Source organism: Apteryx rowi, unplaced genomic scaffold (genome assembly GCF_003343035.1).
Source record: "Apteryx rowi isolate R43461 unplaced genomic scaffold, aptRow1 scaffold_1, whole genome shotgun sequence".
Lineage (NCBI taxonomy): Eukaryota > Metazoa > Chordata > Aves > Apterygiformes > Apterygidae > Apteryx > Apteryx rowi.
Window position 1 is genome coordinate 7531429 of NW_020447196.1, and position 20436 is coordinate 7551864.

Here is a 20436-nt window from a genome sequence, read left to right on the forward strand (position 1 = left end):
AACCATATTGACAAACAGTGTGTAAAGATTTAAAGTTAGAGGTGAAGTGTAAGCAATCCATGGTTTTCAAAGATCAAGAAGTGGAACTATATCTCTAAATACAATTTTTAATTACAATTTCCATGAATGTAACTCATCTTTAAAGGACTGTTCATGAGCTATTCATAACTATTGACAAGCATAAGGATTTTTCAGTCCTTCTGGATTCTTTCACAGACCTGGAACTGTTTGTTAAACCTGCATATCAATAATATATGAAACAAAAGAAGACTCTATAGCTCTCTCAGGGACTCTGCTTTCTATTCTGTCATAGGAAATGTAAGTGTTGCATTCCTTTGAAATTGCTGTGTATTTTCTCTTTGTCAGGTAGAGATTGCTTGGATTCTGTGCTGGTTAGGAGGACAGGGTTATATTCAGGCTAATTATTCTTTCTTGAAAATATTATTTGAGCCACTGTGTCATACTTTCTCGTAGTACATACTGAAAAAGCAAAGGAGACTGGAAAACCCATGGGGTTTCCCTGTTTAGCTGCATTGCTAACGTGTTGCTGTATAATCAGAAGCAGTTATGCACCACATTGAAGAAGATTATGGCTTCCAGCATTCTCCTCCTGTGGGCTTCTGTCTTTTTCTGAGGAAAGCTACCTATTAGTGGAGCTGGCACAGCTGAGACAGGGAACTATGGTACAGCTGATAAGCACATACAAACTCAGAAACCAGTTGTGGTCAGTAATGAGACGTTTAATATGTCTGCAAATTTTAGGTATGGGGGAAAAAAAGGGTTGGTTTAATCATGCTGTCATTGTGATTTTGACTGCCTGTGATCCCAATTTGTGTCAAAAAAGAGCTATATTTGATAAGCCAAGAGACGTTTGTTATCTGTATCGTTTTTTGTGCCAGAATATCTGTAACAGAACTGAGTAATAGTGCATTTATGCTGCTAATATTTTGCTGAAGAACATCATGCAGCAGAATGTCTTTTCAGTTAACTTTGCCATCAATGTCCATTTACATACCCAATGATCCCATCTCCCTAGGCAAACAAAATATTCTATTTCCTATATTCTGAGTAAATGTGAAAAGGCAGCTTTACTGACTTGATAAATAATCTCAAATATTTTACTTTACTTCAGGGTCTTGCTATTTTCAAGACTTTATTATCTCATAGTTAGATAATTGTTGATTTCATTATTTATCCAGTTTATATTAAAGTCAGTTACAACTGTTTTATTAGTATTAGAAAGATATAAATAACAAACTTGTAGGCTAGTGGTAAATTATGAATTTAATTGGACTTCCAATAAATTATGGAGTCATAATATGAATAAATAGTTAGATAGCAGATATAACATGCCATGAGATTCTCACCTGCTGAAAATACAGCATGTATTATTTAGAGCTGGCCAGGCAAATTCAGATTAATGTTTATTGGAATCTGTTGATTTGTAAAATCAGAATATTGGGCAGTGATTTCATTAAAGTTCTTGTAGAATATCACCAACCTCCAGGAGATGAGGGGTTTTGTGTCTTTGGTACTCAAATGTCAAGCCAAGAAATGCATCTCAGGCACTGGTCAAGCAGTGCTTCCCAGCTGTGTAATTTCTGGACCAATCACTGGGAAGACTGCCCCAAAACCAGAACTCTATTCCCTTTTGTAGAAAGTTTAGAAATGTTTAGTTCTCATTGTTGTTTAGAATATAACCTGTTTTGGATATGAAAGTACAACAGTGTYCTTTCACCTTTCACTGTGCAGAGTTAATGGCATTGTCTGTTATTAAGAATCCTCAGTATCTGAAATAATATAAACTTGATTTTAGTTGCAACTTCTGATCCGTAACATTTTAGGTCAACCTCCTTCATGTCAGGTGTCTGCCTCAGGCTTTCTTTGAATATAAGCCTTATGGCTATGCAGCTAGTAGTAGTTTTGGACAGGTCTGGAGAAAGAGCTTGACAGGGGAAAGACAAGGGTGTGAGCTAATTGGGAATAGGGACTTTGGAGAAGAACCCCACATGAGGAAGGTGAGATTCAGACACCATGGGGATGGGCAATCTGAATGTTTACATAGGAGAGAAACAAGCGGGGAAAACCATGAAAAAGGGAGTGGAATTAGCTGGAAAAGAAGGCTGAAGACAAAAAATTGAGATAATGGGAACTTGGGAAGCTAATCAAATGACTGAGGATGAATGTGGCAGTCACTGGGAGCTGGATGGAAAGGATGAAGGTGAGGTAGGTGGAGCAGAGACCCTAGTAGGAGGTTCTGGACATTGTAAACAGGACTGAACGAAGAGGGTGAATAGCAGAGACTACACCCATTTAGCGTGAGACAAAATTGTGCAAAGGAGGCAGCACTGAGACAGAAAGAGGAGTGGGAGCTGGAGACAAAGATGAGGGTGAGGAAATGATGGGGAAAGGCAATTCTCCTGATAGCACTCTCTGTTGTGTAGCATGGAAAGCGACCTGAGTTGCCAGAACTTTGTCAGTCCGCTGCTGACAGGGAACACTGCTGGCCAAATGTTTAGCTGTGGTCCACTGAGAGGAAGACAGTATTTCTAGTTGAAGTCTAATTACATTCCTTGTCACTGACTCAGCTCAACAGTAGCTTCAAAATGTAAAAATCAAGTTTTACAAATCTGAAATTATTCAGCTGAAATTATTAAATAGTATTGCTAATAGTAAGCATCCTTTTAATTTCTTTGTCTGAGTTCCCAATATATAAAACAAGGATAATCATACTCATCTCTGCCATATAGTAACTGTTGTGGAAAAGAATGTATCCATGTCTATAGCATGTTCTGACACCACAGTAATGAGCGCCACAGAAAAAACTCAGGATATTAACAATTCTGTCTTGGAACAAGGCTTGTATTTTAGGTAGTAAAAGTACAGGGCCATGCTTTGACCAATGAGGAGAATACAAAATATTGAAAAGCTGCTCATTAAATGAAACTATTCTGTGTGCAGAAAGACTTAGGGGTGTCTTTCTTTTTTTATCTCTTTCTTTATATCTCTATATATGTTCAGGTACAGAGTCCAGTGTGCCTTGAAATTTGAGAGACAAAGAGACTACTATTGAGTTCCTGGGTTGTAAATCAGCCTCTGAAACCACTCATATGCACATAAATAATTTCCTTTTAGGACTAGAAATTTATTTGAGAATTCACCTTATTTTCCCATGTGTTTAAGCCATACTGAATCTATAGGTAGTAATTGTAGAAATTAGGMAGTGTCTGAGAAGCTGGTTACTAAAATGATATATTCTGGATTCATTCTTCGTAATCTATCTTTCTGCAAAAGGGAGGAGGAAAAAGCCCTTTAATGTTCTGCCATAGGTAGAGGACAGTGAAATAAACTCAGTGAAGGTTAGGTCTGTATGCAGCACAGTACAACAGAGCCCTAGTGTCAACAAGGACCTGTATGTGTTATTGTAATACAAGTAATTAGTAATCATTATTTATTGACGAATACTGACTCTGCTGTTATCAGCCCAGGTGACCAGCTGTCGTTTGGTGGGCCTCTGAATTTTGTTAAGTATTTTCAGATAAATTTTGGGAATGTACATAAGATGCTCAGATTTTGAGCCATTCTTTTATTTTTGCATCATTTGGATCATTTAAAAGCTTCAGTTCTAAATCTTGTACCTCTTTTTCAGCTTTTTAAAGTTTTTTTTTTTCCTTCTTACTGTGCCCTTTTAATTGGTACCTGAACCTGTTTTCTTAAGCAAACTCCAGCACAGACCTTGGAGATCTTCAAAGATCTCCCTTCTGCAGGTGTTTCTCTCCCTTGTTTTGCCTTTTGTGGCCGTTACGTTCTCTGGTGGGCTGCATGATAACCGGTTCCTTGAAGCTGGGGAATCCATATATCATTTGGAAAGAGGTCCTGAGAAATCACGATATGCTCCTTTGCCTCTTAACTTCAGTCTGTGGTATACTGCAAGTATTTGGCATTCACAACACCAAGAGAGAGGAGTGCAGGATAGCTGGTCACCTGTCCTAACAAGAATACCCCTTTAGGGAAACTTAAAGGACAGCTGAGTGAGGAGAGGACCATATGGCTTTTTGGCTCTTCTGTGCTCCTAGAGTGATATAAGCACTACCAAGCTTGTGTGGGTAGAGAAATCTGACAGTGATTCAACCATCATTAAATTAGTACAGATGTCTCCTGCAGCCTCCCACAGTAGTCTTCACCGTGAGCTCAGACAATTTGGATAAAGGTCTAGACTAAATCATTGCTAAGTCTGTATGGATTCTGGCTGTTCTGAGATTCACATATGTTACACACTTACAGCTTTTGTGATACTGATTTGTACAAAATTTGTCTGTATTCGTGTTGGGCCAGAGTTTCTTTTTTGAGGATATATGGGACAATGACCTCTAATTTTGAATGTTTTGAGTTACAGACAGGTTAGCTGCTTACAGTAAATGACATAAATATTCCAAACAGTGTCCACACTTATAACCGGAGCATTGCTATTTTTTACTCAGGGAAAACAGGTCAGGTATCTAACGTGCCAAAAAAGTGATAACTGTCACAGAGACTTTTGWCTCCATATGTATTGAGAAGGGGACTGCAGGACTCGATACTACTTCCTAGAGAATCAGAATTAACATATTAGTGAATATCAAACCCTGCCAGACTGGGCACAGTTGTTTATTCCTGCATATTTAATACTGTGCTTTTGGAAGGGTTTGTGTTCTTCACCCCTCTGTCAATTCTTCCAGAAAAGCATTAGTAATTACAGAAGTTATGATCTATCTCTATTGGTTTGCAAAATATTTCAAATTTAATGGTATTGCAAAATGATTGTATTATGAGAGACATAACCTTTACAAGTCAGTCTGTAAGAAACTCACAGGAACGCATGGCTTAGTAAAAATGCATGTGAAATTACATTAGGAAGCTCTGAAAGCCACACAAATAATGTGGCTAGTAATTTCTTGTGAAACTGCATGAAATCATAATAACTGAGTTCAGCCAGGTTCTCCTGAATAACGTACAATTCTGCACCAGTTATCCGTGATAAACATCTAACTGCAAGAAAATGGGGAAAAATAATCAAATTATCCTCATGTTATAGCCATTTAGTTCTGATGTATGATGCTGTGATGTTAAGTATCTAGCTACAAACACGTATCTTCAAAGAACTCATGTTTAGTTTGTGAATTTGCTTTATTATAGCATTTCCTTGTGTTTATTTTCACATTCCAGGTAACTTGAAAATTATTTTTTTTATAAGAAAAAACTATTCACTGTACCCATTTGCACAGTTCAGTTTAGTGTAAATACACTCAAAAATCAGTTATACTATCACATGCAAGCAGAGAGTTTTATGATAATATTTAAGTACTCGCTATTTAATTTTTCAGTTCTCTTCTTTTCCTTAACAAAACAGGTACCTTCCCAACAGTTTTCAATTTTAGCTCAAAGCTGGCTGCATAGCTGATGTTTATGTTTTTAAACTCTTGATGTGTTTGACAGCCAATTGCTAGAAAAGAGCTTCTGTTTGGACTGCCAGCTTTACATATTATGTGGTTTTAGACAGAGCACTCACTTCCTTGTGTTCAGACACTGAAGTATGCAAAACAGTCACCTGAAGTTTGAAAAATTACCTGCATAAAACTGTACCTTTATGCTTTCAGGTTTTGTAATGGTTTCAGGTTTGTAATGTTATTCTATGTAACGGAATACATTCTACGTGAATTTGAAATTCTAGGATTAAGAAGGAAGGCAAGTTAAATATATTATCTCTGGGATACTCCTAATCATTGTGTGCAAAGCATGTTCAGAAGCCAGGGTGGTGAAAGCAGCTGAAAGCAGAGCATTTAAGAATTGTAAAATCATGACAGCTTAAATATGTTTAAATAAATAGAAATATCCTGGCACCTTTGACCAAGCTGGCCTATTGTATTTTTTTCTGCCTTTCCTGATCTAGGCTATAGCTTGTCTAGTTTGACAGATTTAGTAAGCAGCCTTCAAATTACTGCTGCGGGTATGTAGTGATTAACTTTTTATTCCTCTTCTGCAATCCTAAAAGTATGTATTATAAGATATTGCTCTGACATTCACTTGAGAAAATCATTTGAAAAACACAAAGAGGTCTTAGCGCTCAAGTGCCATGTACTCTGTGCCTGAGAATGAAGCCTAGCAAGTTATAATAAGCTTTTAAAGAGGAAAGGAAAAATACAGCTCAAGCAACACAGAAGAAAAGCTCAGAACAGTGTGAATAACAAGATGATTAAGGGAACAAAAGGGAAGGATGTGGTATATAGGAACTGCCCAGCTTCTAGCTAGCACCTTGAATGGGATATTCCCACAGTTTAGGTTTTTTTACAGCCTTCCCCATCTTTTGTCTGTATTGAGGAAGGAGGAGCAAGGTAGGCTCTGCTGCCAGTAGAAATTGTCAACCGGAATGGGAACAGCCTTCTGAAGCTGTGTTTGGAGATCTCACACCATCTTAAAGATACCAGAAGCCGGTTTGTTTCCAGGACTGGCAAGGTGGGGAAGGAAGTAAATGGCTCTACTGCTATTTCATTGAGGTGGGAAAAGAGAGAGATGTGCAGGAGGCACTGTTAATTAGAATGCATGAAGCTTGACCCCGAGCAGTAGGAGATTAGAGAGAGAGATTATTTTTTCCTATAAAGACACAAAAGAGGGAATATGTTTTACATGACTGAAAACTGGCTTTGCATGCAATTTTTGAGACTCTCTATATCCAGTTTTCAGCCCCCCTATGGTGAACCGCAGTGCACTATAGATGAAATAATAGAGAAGTAAACAAGATAGGAAAGGATATATACATATCTGGCAATGTGACACAACTGCACTGAACACTTGTAAGTATTAGAAATGGTTGTGTTAAAAAATTAAGACCCTTTTACAGGAGGGGTGTCTGCTGAAACACAAGAAAGGAACAGCAGACGGGGCTCAGAAATAGTTGCATGAACTCCAAGCTAGGCAGAAAGCCAGCTACAAAAAGGTGCCAACCATCTGAGGCCGCTTTACGTAGGACAGTCGGGCATTAAATAGCTGCAGAAAGCAATGGCAAAAGGCAGTAGTGGAACTGCAGTGGGACACAGGTCATACGTGGTGGCTGTGTTCTCAGGACAGAAGGGGAGACAGATGGTATCCCCAAATGGAAAGGGCCAAGGCCAGAACTAGGAAAACAGAAAGCCTCAGCTATCATCTGGCTTAACATAGGGATTCAGAAGAAAGAAGGTGTATGAGAAATACAGAAAAATCAACCCGAAACCATGTGCTGAAATGAAGAAAGCAAAGAGTAGAAACAAACTGCCCTGTCTTTGTTGCTGCCACAAACACTGAAGATGAACACATGGCTGTGGCTTTGGGGAAGAGTTTGCATCCAAGGCAAACGCCTGAGGGCATGGTTTCCTCTCTCTCAGAGAGTCCTACAGAGTTGGGGGAGGGGTGAGAGTTTTCTGTGAATCAGCACCTCTCTGTCTAACTATTCTAACTATTAACTATTATAAGTATTAAAAATGGAATACTGTGATTAGCTGAAGATAATTGTGGAGAGCTTTTCTGGAATGTTTTAGGTAGTCCTACAGTCTGGATATTTTTTCCTACTTCAGATCTATTTGAGACTGAAATTGGGCTTATCTGTTCCTTGGGTCTCCCATCTGTAAAAATGAGGATAACTGTCTTTTTCCTCTCAAGGTGCTGGGTGAATGTATACATTAGCAAAAAGAAATTCAGATAGCCTGGTGATGCAGCTGATACATGAGAGATGTACAGAAAGGCCCAGTGGTGGTCTAGCTAGGCAGGACTTTGATCAAGATTCAGTCAGTTTCCTGAGCTCTTTTCTTGAATCAGTTGATCATAATCAGTGAACTAGAACAAACAGATTCTTAGGTCCCAATCTTGTCTCCACTTTTTAAACAACAGTTCACTCTATTGTATTATACAATGAAACTGAAAGGTAAGCAATGAAAAGCGGTTTGTGCATGGCTGCAGTAAGAATATAAACAGACACAAAATTAGCAAATCAAATAGAATAAAAAAACAGTGGCAAAGAATAAACCAGAACATAAAAGAAGCCGTCTGGAATCAAAGATAGTGAAAATGACACGGTAGGAAACTGAGGCAAACAAAAGCAGAGATTACACTCTTAAATGAAAGTATTAGGGATATTATTGCTTTAATTCTCTTTGAATACAGTTATGAAACTGTAGCTGAAAAGTGTGAACAATAATGTCTTTTGACAGTTACTCTAGAGGCTTCAAGTTACATGATCCTCATATCTTAAATGAGACCTTTGTCATCCATGGACATGTCTCTGTTCTTTCTGAAAGTGTTCAGAATACTGACATTATGTCAGGTACATCAAGTGTRTGCCCTGGTTTGTTATTACCCTGAATAATAATGCAGTATTTTTGGTTTTCCTCTACCTCATTTTGCAACTATAATTACCATTACTAAAGATGGGATCAGCCTATCCATGAAGAAAATGATGGATTCTATTAAATTGAAATTATGCTCACTTTATTAATTCCACATTGCATAAAAATGAATTGAACCTATCTATAATAGTTTAATTATGAATGGTTTTTTTAAACTCTGGGTCATCAATGAATGTGCTCATTTTCTGTTATGTGTCACAGCTCATCAACAACAAACACAAAAACCTTCCATAACACCTAATGATTTTCATATTATTTAGTAAAAAAAAAAAAGACTAAAAGGTTACCTACAGAAAGGAACGCATGATGAGTAAGGTGCATTTCAGTTATTAAAAGCAGTGATATATATAAATGATTGCAAAAGCCACTGAAATCTTTCCACRCTCTTACAGAATGAGCTAGAGCTTCTTAGAAACTACAGGATTTAGAAAAGAGTCCTAAAAGCTAAAAATCGTGTCTCTAAATTCGTTAAATGGGGTCTGCCTCATAAATGAGGAATTTTTATTGCAAGGCATAGGAAAAAAATAGAAAAAGTCAAAGCATTAGGGTAATATATGTGTGTGTGTGTGTGTGTGTGTGTGTGTGTGTGTGTGTGTGTAACATCAGGTAAAAAAGTCAGTGATTCACTAGTTGATCTTTTAAGAAAGATTCCAAAATTAAGAACATTCTTTCATAGAAGAATGATACAAAGTTTTAAAGGCATATAATGGCTTTTCCCTTGAAACAAGTAAGGGGTAATTCCCTTGTAATTATATGAGGATGAATTAATTACTTTCTAATAAACTCAAATAAAAACTTGACTACATAATGCCTTTTGTTCTCWTCTTAATTAGAAATGTCCGTGAGTATTTTCATGATACATAGATTTTCCCCCTCTTGTGAGTTATTGGTAAATGTATACCTTTTGACTAAATATAAGGAAGTTGGGGTTACAAATCCTCTCTCTGATGATAACTCATTATGGGCTAATCTGTATGAAGTTGTACATCAACAACACAGTTGGAGAGGACGCAAAGTGCCCAATCCTACTACAAAGGCCAGGTCAACAGGTTTCTGCTAATTGTGGATATGGACCAGACCTGGAGTTCATTATGCACTTTTTCCCTGATGGTGAGCAGGTGGCTTGAATTTGCAAGTCATCGTTTTGCCCATCGTTTGGCGAGGTAGCTGACTGAGAGCAGGTGAGACAGTTACCATCTGCAGAAGAAACTCATACATTTCTCTGTGCACCAGGAATTACTTAAGAGCTTCATAAACCTATCTTGGAACTTGTGCTGTGTTGGTCTATACATTAAGTCCTTGGCTACATATATAGAACCAAGTATCCATTAAGAAAACATGGTTAAAAATATAAAGAATGAGCATCTGTAGAATAGGAGAATTTAATATGAATAACATGCTCATGTATTTGGTTTTTATTGCAGAGTAGTACTTTTAAATCTACAGAATAGAGAGGCTCTTTGAATAAGTTTCATCTCTGCAGTTTCTCTTGCATTGATTGTAATTATGCATGTTTGTAATATATGTACATGGGAGACTATAAATATATGCTATATATTTGAATAGTGTGTTGGCAACACTTCTAGATATGCATTCATTATTACTGAAAATAATGTTAGTTTTGTGGTAGTACACTATGTGTGCTATTAGCATTAATCCTGGCTTCGTTGATCATCATCTGTATTATAATACAGAATAGCTAGGGAATTAATAATGATTAGAAACTCTGGTGTTTAGAGAGTTCATTTTGAGTGAAGCTCATTTTTTTAGGAGAGGGCCTGTGCTGAGGCTACATGAGAGCTGTTAGTAGGGTATTAATACAGAGCATCCGTATCACCATTAAAACTCGGAGAGGATCCAGAGCCTCTCTTGTTGACATAAATCCGTGCACAAATTGGGTGATGGGGTTGCATCTGCCAGTTTAAGGGAGAGGGATGTTTGTGTGTCCCACAGGGAAGGCAATGATGGAGGAAGAAGAAGATTTCACTTCCTTTGAATTCTCGTTAACTGAATCTCATGTGAAAGAAGTGAGTTTGACTCACTGAAGATAATTAAGTTTTCCAGTAAATGTACTTTTCTCTTAGTTCTGGAACCATATCAAGTACTAGGACATATGGGCTAGCTATTGATGTTTCCTTTGTTAAATAGAAATTCTTGTTATATTTCTAAATATCATTCTGAAAAATAGGAGGTCAGCTTTTAAACACAAACGCAATGAATAAAGCTACAGGTGTGGAAAGCAGTTTCACATTTGCAACATTTGTGAGGCTTTTTCAGCCGAAACTGATATTCATTTATCGTATTCATTATGGCTCTCTGTCATTCACCTAGACCCTATATAATTATGTGTTTAATGATCTTTAACCTTCACATGAACACAGCTTGCTGAAGCTTGACAATTGCTTTAAATTATCATTCACATCTCGTAGAAGAGAGTAAATGTTACTTGGAAAAACATACTATGCTTTCTGACTTAGAATTTCACTTCAGTTCTGTGATTTGTCACTCTACGTAGATGTGGGTGTTTTAATCCTAAATCAAAATGCTGAAATGATTTCGAAAAATTGACTCTTCCATAGGTCATTTATTATAATATTTTGATATTAAAGTGTAAGAACTTTGATGTCTAGAAAAGACATCTTAATATATCACCATAAAGAGTACATATGATTTCAGTAAATGCCATAGTTATAGTTTGTTTTTATTAAACAGCTAAGAATAATACTATCATTTTTGGCATCATTAATTTGGGGGTAAAAAATTGGTCTTCTACTGATCATACTCAGTTTCAACTTTAAGGTTATAAAATGCTTCTGGCACTTCCACTTTTGGTTTAATGTTTAGTCTGTCAGTTTGTAGTGTTTCCAATAGCAATGTCTTTTTTTTTTGGGGGGGGGGGGATACATAGCACTTTAACCATTTCTTCTGGTAAGTTAATACTAATCACAGACTCTTTTTCATTCCAGCTGTTAGCAATGCAATGCAAAGCTTTTGTAGGTCTCCATTCATTTATCCCAGTTCTGATTTATGAACCATAACTTTTTGTTGTGTAATGCAGGTAAATCTTATGCTGGAGATTATACTGACAGCCTCTCCTACTTATTAGCAAATAGCAAATTGGAGAATCTTCGTACATTCTTAAACAGATGTGCAGAATCTCCAGTTTATCCAGCCAGTGCCCACTTAGAAATTCAGAATAGACTTTTTCACCATAACTGTTTGTGTACTTGGGTGAACTGGAGATGTTCCCAATTGCTTTGCTGAGCTGTGAGTGTCCAGACAATGTTATGATATGACATCACTGTAATTCAACTAAGAATATTCTGCCAAAACACTCATGTGCAGTGTTAATAGCATATATATCTTATTCAGGGATCAAACAGATGCTTAAAGTATAAACAATCTGTTTAAAAGACAGATAGATTCTGAATTGATCTTGACAGGTTCTGGGACCCTGGAAATAAATGTTTATGTTACGGATACATCCTGACACCTAGATGAAGTAGAGTATAAACCTGCTCTGAAAAAATAGAATCTTTAAGACAAGAAAAAAGTTGTATTAATATTACTTTGCAGATAAAACTGCAGGATCAACCAACATGAGAGTGCTGTCAAACTTAAATTGTGGAGATTATTCTCAAGTAAAAGCTAATGGCAACTACAAAAAGAAAAGAAATAGCAGACCAAGGTTTTGTGAAGAGGACTGAGCTGTCACTTGAAGTCTATGTAGGTGTTTATGTGAGTTGGGCAGGAAGAGTGAACTGGTTTGAGTCCATTCATATTCACATGCAATTAAACTGCTTTTTCAAAAATGTTAAAATGATGGTGTGGTAATAATGCGTTGCCCAGCAAAACACAGAGGATCAAGACACATCTGTTGTAGTCAATGGGAGTTCAACTACTGTTGCAGAGCAGAGACTGCACTGATGGCCCTAGGTTTTGTTCAGTGCCTTTTCGTGTCCAAAGCACTTGGAAAGAAAATAACATCTGCGAAAGTCGCTTGTTGCCCAGATCCAAAACACTGGGCAAATACTAGATCAACCGGAAAATCAGACCTGACTACAGTTATCCATTGTGCTCATTGCAGCAATTTGAGATTCCTTTTCATAAGATGCTGTTAAAGAGTTTTCTAAGCTCTTACTTCTGAACAGTTAATTTGCAGATACAACTGTATATGACCAGTTATCTGTGAAAGAACCTGCACAGCCTACCTAYGGTATGACATAAAACTTACTTGGGACATGGCTGTAGCTAGTGCTACAAGACTTTTTTCCTCACCTATTTTAATATGCTAATACTAGCTCTTATATCAAATGACAATGCTGCCAGGCCTTAGCACCACTGCTATGCATCAAAGTGCAAAATGCATAACCAGCAACAATTTCTGTTGAGCTGTATGCACAAAAATCAGCAAACAGGACCAAGTCTAGTAGTATTTGTTGCAAGGCAAACAGGTTGTACATATTTCTTTCAGATCATCTTTTGTGAGGTAAAGATAAATAATAAAAAATGCAAGTTGCAATTTTAATGATGTTCTCATTGAATGTGTTAGACATAATCGTAAATATATTGCACTTAAAGTGTTATTACTCTTTGTAGTAACTCTTTGTATTATTAATCTTTGAATTATTATACTGTATTTTTGAATGTATTGACATTAATACATTTTGTCCACCAATTGGTGCACTTGCCCTTGCAAATTAGAAGTTATTGGAGAAAACCTTGTATTTAGGAGGTGGCTCTGAGCCCACAGGAAATCAGTGGAAGTCTTTTGTTTGCCTCCAGTGTTCTTCAGTTCAGGCTTTTAATTAACAACAATAAAAAAAAAGTAAAGAAGAAAACCTATTTTTCCTACACTGTTTCAGATTATTATAATCCTATATTGTTATTTTTTGAAGAACCAAGTACAACCTAGATACTATTTTTTCTAACAGGAGATGGAGAAAAATGGGAAGATTTGCGTAAGGGTTCTTCTCATCTGTCTGGAAACTTACTTTAACAAAGTATTCTTTCAGGGGTAATACTTCTGGAATAAAGATCATAGAACCTTTTAAGCTCAGTTAACAGTGGAGTTGTGATACAGTTCTAAAATTTTGGGAATGCTGTCAATTAAAACGTTTATATAGATGCTAGTGTTCAGTCATCTTCAGACACCTTAAAAGGAGTTGAAAGTAATATCTAAGTATAAGTAACTAGATTAAAATATATGTTATTGTTAATCCTCCATTTACCCTTTGATCTAACAGATTAAGGACATTTAGTGCTCATTCATTTTGACTGATAATAGTTCTGAAGACCCATTTTAGAACAGGGATTTAAAATATATATAACAGCTGCTTTTTAAATAGAAAGTCTAATTATGCCTATGATTACATTCACTTTTGATTAGCATGCATACAAATCCCTACTCTGCTTGTATATTCAAGCTGAGATATGGATCACTGGAGCTAAATTTCAAGTACAAAAGACTAACTTGAGAGAATGTATGGTTAGACCAATGGAAAAAAACATCTGGGTTTAATTTCTATCTCTAAAATGCTTATTTTTTCTTTTAGTTACACACAGACTTGGATCCTGGCAGCAGCAAAATCAAGTATATCCTATCAGGAGATGGAGCTGGAACAATCTTTGTGATCAATGACAAGACTGGAGACATTCATGCAATGAAAAGGCTTGACCGTGAGGAAAAAGCTGAGTACACTCTAACTGCTCAAGCAGTCGACAGGGACACAAATAAACCTCTGGAGCCTCCTTCAGAGTTCATTATTAAGGTTCAAGACATCAATGACAATGCCCCAGAGTTTGTTGATGGTCCATATCATGCCACAGTTCCAGAAATGTCTGTTGTAGGTATGTATGTCTAAACATACAACAAACTTTGATTACTTACCCTTTAAAATAGGCCAGTATGCCACTGAGTTGTTGATGAATAATAAGATATTTATTATGTTGTTAGTGCTAATTTGCATATTTTCAAATCTCTTCTTGGGCAAAGCTTTCATCTGTAGCACAATAGTAGAGTCCCTTAGTAGTAAGAAAATGACTAACAGATGTATTAATGTGTCTTTCTTTGTCCAACAAAACTTTAATGGGATAAATTTATATTCCCCTTATGATGCTGTAGTTAGAGAATTGTTATTCAGAAGGATTTATCAAGATTTGTTCCAACAYGACACTCTAATCCTATTGATATTTTGTTGATGTTTAATTATCTGTGTATTTTTGTACACAGATGTAGCACTTGCAGTACATTGATACATACTTATTTATTTTCCTCTAAGTGCAACTGTAATAAGGAAAAAAAATTGAAATGAAAGATGCTGTGTCTGGGAATTGATGGTTATACTCAGGAGTGGACTTAACCGATTACCCATGTGATTTGCAGGGAAAATGGAAGGTGAAAAGGAAGAAAACTACAGAAAAAGATGATAAAAAGGGAAATTAAGTGTGTGACAGGGGGAAGAAAGAAAGACAGTATTAGGAAATAGTCTTTTTAATAAATTTCACTTGTATTTATTCATTTTGTTGGATTATTGTGAGTCCATTTCCTGATGGATTAATATATTGGTTTCATTTTTGTGGAGTTAGTCCCTTGTTCTGTATTTGCAAATGTACAAGTATGTACCTACAGAGGTACATATTTGTGTACCCAGCCCCTCATCCCCTACAGATACATATGTATTCAGTGCAGATCTTTAGCTATCACTAAAGTAGAAGGGAAGTAAACCCATCAAACCAATAGAATCAGTTTCTCGTAAACATTCAGTATAAGCAAAAACATCAAAATCTGGCCATAGAATGTAGAATAAATTCTAGTGTTTTCTAGTACTAAGTTGAAGATAGTGTGTTTTTCAGCAATTTGTCTACATCTGTCAAAGCAAGGTAATTGAAAGAGTGCCAAGCCACTTAGCAAAACAAAGCAGCACCCTATCAAAAAGTTTCAAAAAAGCTCTTTGGTCTTATCGTAGCTAAAAAGAGGGGGAACGTGAGAAGCAGAACCATCCTCTTGTTGATATTCAGTACAAAGAATTGTGCCAGGTCCTTTTCAGATGTAAGCATGGTATGTTGACTAGACCTTGATAGTTGAGGTTGCATTTTTTTATCAACTCTTCTCCTCCAGATTTTTATATTTTGGTTGCATTGAATTGCTTGTGCTGAAACTGATAYGTGAATTTTCAAGCCTGCGTGTCAGTTCTTTTACCAAAACACAGGTTTAATACATTAAGTTGCTTTTAATTATACAGCAGCACAAACATAATGTGGACCTGGTTTTAGATGATATTTTTGCCAAGCTCTAGGCAAGAAAATGGCTTAATTAAATTAGAAAGAAGGAGGGAGTAGGAGAAGAAAGGAGGGAAATCGAAGGCAGTTAATCCTTTTACGAATGGGACTTGTTTGGTATTCCAGGGAAAAAAAGAAAACAGAGGTATATGCAGGCAAGGAAAGATGGTTTCCAATCACAAAGGCTACTATAAAAATAATTTGTACCCATACATATGGGCAGTTTTTTACAATCATTAATAAAGACATGGCCCTTATCCAAGGAGCTTTCACCCTAAATAAAATTAGAAAAAGTATAGGCAGGAAACTGGTCGGAAGATCAGATGAATAAAAATATAGGGAGTTGGTTAACATGCAGTTTAAAAGATGGTGCAATGAGAGCAAGAGAAGGCTAAAAGATAAACATTACCTAAAGAGAGAGAAAGTGAAACAATCCAGAAAAGTATTAGGGTGAAAGAGAGAAGGGAAAGACAGAAAGGAATGAGATGAGAGATGAGTAAGAAGAGAAAGATTAAAGGTGGGAAAACTTGATAGTAGAAGGTTGTACAAGAAATGACCAATACRTGGACAGCTTAGGGAATAGTAAAGGGGGGTGGCTTTTGCAGGATATTAAGGACAAGATCTAATCCGGTTGTTTCCCCTAGCATGGTGGAAACGCAGAGAAGCACAGTTCTTCCTTGAACTGCCTGTGAAATGATGCAGTTCTTTACCTGTACATATTCCTATGCTGCCTGGAAAAATTTGGTCTAAAGTCAGTTTATTTTAACACCACAAATACGGGTAGAAATATGTCATAGGTTACCTCAGAGACCTTCTATTTAGTACCTTTATTACCAAAACTATACAAGTTTTGTACCTCTGTGTCTTATGATCCCTGATCCTTGCATGTTCTTTATATGACATTCTTGGAGGCTTAAGTTTTCAAGCTATTTCTCTGAAGAAGTGCAAGCATATACTACTGTTCTTTCCTTGCAAAACAAAACCTAATTCTGAGCTGCCACCCCAAAACTCAGAGCATGTATCCCATTGCATTACCTGGGTAATGAATGACTAAAATCAGTGCAGCATGTWCAATCAAGTCTCCCTCTTAATTTCTGGTGGAACCAAAATTCAAGGCTGACAAGCTGAAGATGAGGATGTTACCCCTTTACCAGTTTTGCTCTTACTATTTTCTTCTCCCTTTCTCCTTTAACCCACTGGTAGAAACAGCAAGAACTATGCTAAATGATGAACTCTGAATGATTTCAACTTTTTTTAGGTTTCACTAGTCCTCTTAAAATTGCTTTAACTCCTCTTTAAGGTTTATAAGGAAGCTCTTCCTCCTTTCAGAGTTCAAGGAATTTCCTTGCTATACTATATGTATGCCACTTCCATTATCCACTTACTTAATTCCCCTTAAAGAGATCTCCACCTACTGCTAATTTCAGCCTTGACATTTCTACAACACAGTCATTACTAGGCAGCATTCTTATTCAGGATAACACAAAGTTCTGCTAAACCTCTTCTTTCCTCAAAATGCTGTAACAATTCTGAATGCTCTGAAACAGAGGAGGAACTTGTATGCTATATATATAGTACTTATGTAATGAGGATGCGGTACAAGGCATTTTATTTTTGGACCTCTATGGAAAGCGGTGCATAAAATACAGATGAACACATTAACCTTTCAGAATCCTGTAACATAACTGTTGAGGTTCTTACACAATGCAGTTTTTCTAATAGATAATACATTCTGCATAATATAGCAGATACTGGTCTTATGTTTCTTGCTGCAAGAGATGTATATATAAATATGTTGGTGGTACTTTTGCATCACTGTCTAGAACATGAATGATGCACTATGGGGATGTGAAAACTGCAGTATACATGCAAACCTTCTGTATGCAAAATGTATGTCTGTATGCATAAGGAGATTATCGCACACATACATGGCCATAAGCCAGCCTGTTTGATTTTTATGTTATATGTCAGTGATATCTGGAAAATCCTACTTCCCTAGTAAGATAATAGAGAAGGATTTGCAGGGCTTTCCTCCCACTGCTTGGTGCAAAGACGATTAGTATTACAGTGTGTTATCTCCAGTAGGAAGGCTGTTCACTTTTCAGCTGTCTTCACAGAACACACACCCACACACGTACTGAGTGGTGTGTACAGTCACTGTGTTCAGAGTTATTTTGAAATAATGTATTTTTCTCTTTGAGGACAGAGGACCACATTGCAGAAAAACTTTTGGGACTTAACTTGAATTTTCCCTTATTTCATCTCTGTTTTTCCTTTCTTCTTTTTTTATAGTGATTTCTATATAATCTGCGTTAGTAAGCCTTATCCCCCAACTCCAAAATGATGAATTTGGTTGTGAAACCTGATGATGCATGTGAGGAATGTCCTCTTTGCTGAAATAAAACATTTTAATCTTTTAATTCTGATACTAGTTTTCTTAAGGAATCAAAGATCAAAACATGGAATTTCTGGAATCACTTAATTGCAATGGTATTGCATTTCATAAATGGGAAATAATTTAATTTGTCTGTAAAACCTTGGTTTTAGATGTAAAGGAACATGCTGGGAATGAAATTCAGTTAAAAACCTTCTTAGGAAGAGATTCAGCTAAGCTTCTAGGAAAAAGAATCCAGTGACTCATTTCTTTTAAAATTTTTCAATGAATTCTGTATGTATGCCTGTAATGATGATAGCATATCATATGGATGAATGAGTAATTTTGAAAGATAAGATCCACTAGGATAAATGGAACTGGTCCTGAAGCTTGTTTTTTTAAAAATAGCTGAGTATGTTCAGTTTCTGTGTTGCCTTCTTAGCTRCTCACAGGTTCATGAATTCCCTGAAAGCATGCTGTAAAGGTGGTAATGCAAGCAGAAGTGGGTATTGTCTCCCAACAGTATATATTCAGGGTTTTTTTTTTTTCAGGAGAGGAGTGAGGAACTGGATTTCTTCATTCTGTTCTCAGTGAAGCCAAGAGTGTTTAGACAGCTAGCGTCATGTTGAAAGACAGAGGAAGACAGAAGTAGAGTGACAAACATGATGAAATAAAAAAGGGCATAAATGAAAAAAGAACGAAAGCAGTAGGGGAAGAGAAATCTCTCATAGTTGGCCTGGATTCAGATAAGCAGCCAAACTTTATATGAATTTCCAGAAGTAATCTCCAAATATTAAAATTTTTCTGTCACCTAGTCATAACCACCGTTTCTCTCCACCTCCCCCCCCCCCCAGTAAAATATATGGAGTGGCATTCAGTGTGCCATTGCTCTAGAAGTGCTTTGCCTTTAATATCTCATAATATTAACAAAGTGAAAAAGCTCAGAATAATGCTTTGGTTTTTAAACACTTCCATGAAAACTATTTATGGGGGAAAAGGTCTGTATTGGAAAAGGTTTAGGCTTTCAGTTGAGTCAGAATATCAGTTTTCAATTTTGGCACAATAGTATCTACAAAAGCAATGTCTTCCTTCAGAGCAAAATTTGCCCTTGGTTGCATCACTGTAGATAAGAAGTCATTCAGTCATTTGCTTTTTCCACAACAACAGAACAGACTTATAAATATAGCCACATATATTGAAGCACACCATACACGGTGCAGTTTTTCTTTTCAGTGCTCGCAAAGATACTAATTCTCCTCCAGTTACAAATTGTTTGCAAAAGGACAAAATCTGCTGGATATGAAATCAACATGCAATGTCTGATATAAATAATGATAAAATAAGTTGATAAATTGGAAAGTTGTAATAAAAACCTGAGATGAAGTGTTATCAAGATCCACCACACTCATGCTCTTTTTTTTTCTTTATAATCATTGATTTTTAAGGCACTGTGCATGACTGTTAAATCAATGATAGTTTGTCACAAAATTGTAGAGTAAAAGGACTATGTTACTAGGGTCAAATACAAATTAGCCCAAAGSGTAAATGCAAAGGGAGTGCAAAAGCTAAGGAAAGAAGTAGCAGATGTTGTAAAATATGGCAATAATGTAACAGCTGTTTGAAAATGTATATCATAATGTTGTCTTGTTCCTCTACTTGTTCATCTTGTGCATAATCAACTTCATGAGCTGTGGTGCTGAAGAGCATTCTACATGAGGAATTTATTTAGGGAGCCCATGTGTGCTTAAATCTTTTCTGTACGTTCTGTGTGACTGAGAGAAGGTTTCAAAAGCAAAGTCATAAGTAACCTTCAGTAATTGATTAGGATATATTCACTATCAAGACAGTGCTGTCCCTAATTTGACTTGTTATTGAGGCTTGGGAGAATACATTGCTAAGTATTTGTTTTTATTTTTGTCCTTTCCATTTCTCATGAGGTCAGATTGAATATGTCATTAGATTTTATTGTTTTTAAATGACCATTATGAGCTTGAGGACCGTAGATGAAGTTATGATATTGTTCTTTAGAGATTTATAATCTGACCCTTTAGTTTTACCAACCTTTATGGTCCTGAGTGTACTAAGGTATTTTATTGACTTCATACAGAGCTGCTAAAATCAATACTTAGTAGCAATGGCAGCAAGTCAGGCAGAATTGTCAGGTTCTGAAGACATTGTTTCATTCTTAGAAATAAGCCCTAATTGCCCGTGCAAAGTTTGGAACTTTGAAGGTGTGATGATTTCTTAGACAACCTTTTTTCTGTCTGTTAATGGTCATCAATTTGTCAAAAATTATCTTCTTTTTTTTTTTTTTTTTTGCACTCATATATTTACTTGTCTTGGAAGGTACATTGTGCAAAAAACACA

The 20436-nt window shown here is 36.4% G+C and overlaps 1 protein-coding gene across 3 annotated transcripts in view; it reads left to right on the top strand.

Moving 5' to 3' along the window:
- Positions 1-20436, top strand: part of CDH8 (cadherin 8) — a 154132-nt gene that overhangs the window by 42248 nt on the left and 91448 nt on the right. For all 3 annotated transcript variants that reach the window (XM_026058933.1, XM_026058923.1, XM_026058941.1), the window contains one exon: positions 13970-14264. In XM_026058933.1, coding sequence (XP_025914718.1) covers positions 13970-14264 — 295 coding nt within the window. The remainder of the gene's footprint in view (positions 1-13969; positions 14265-20436) is intronic.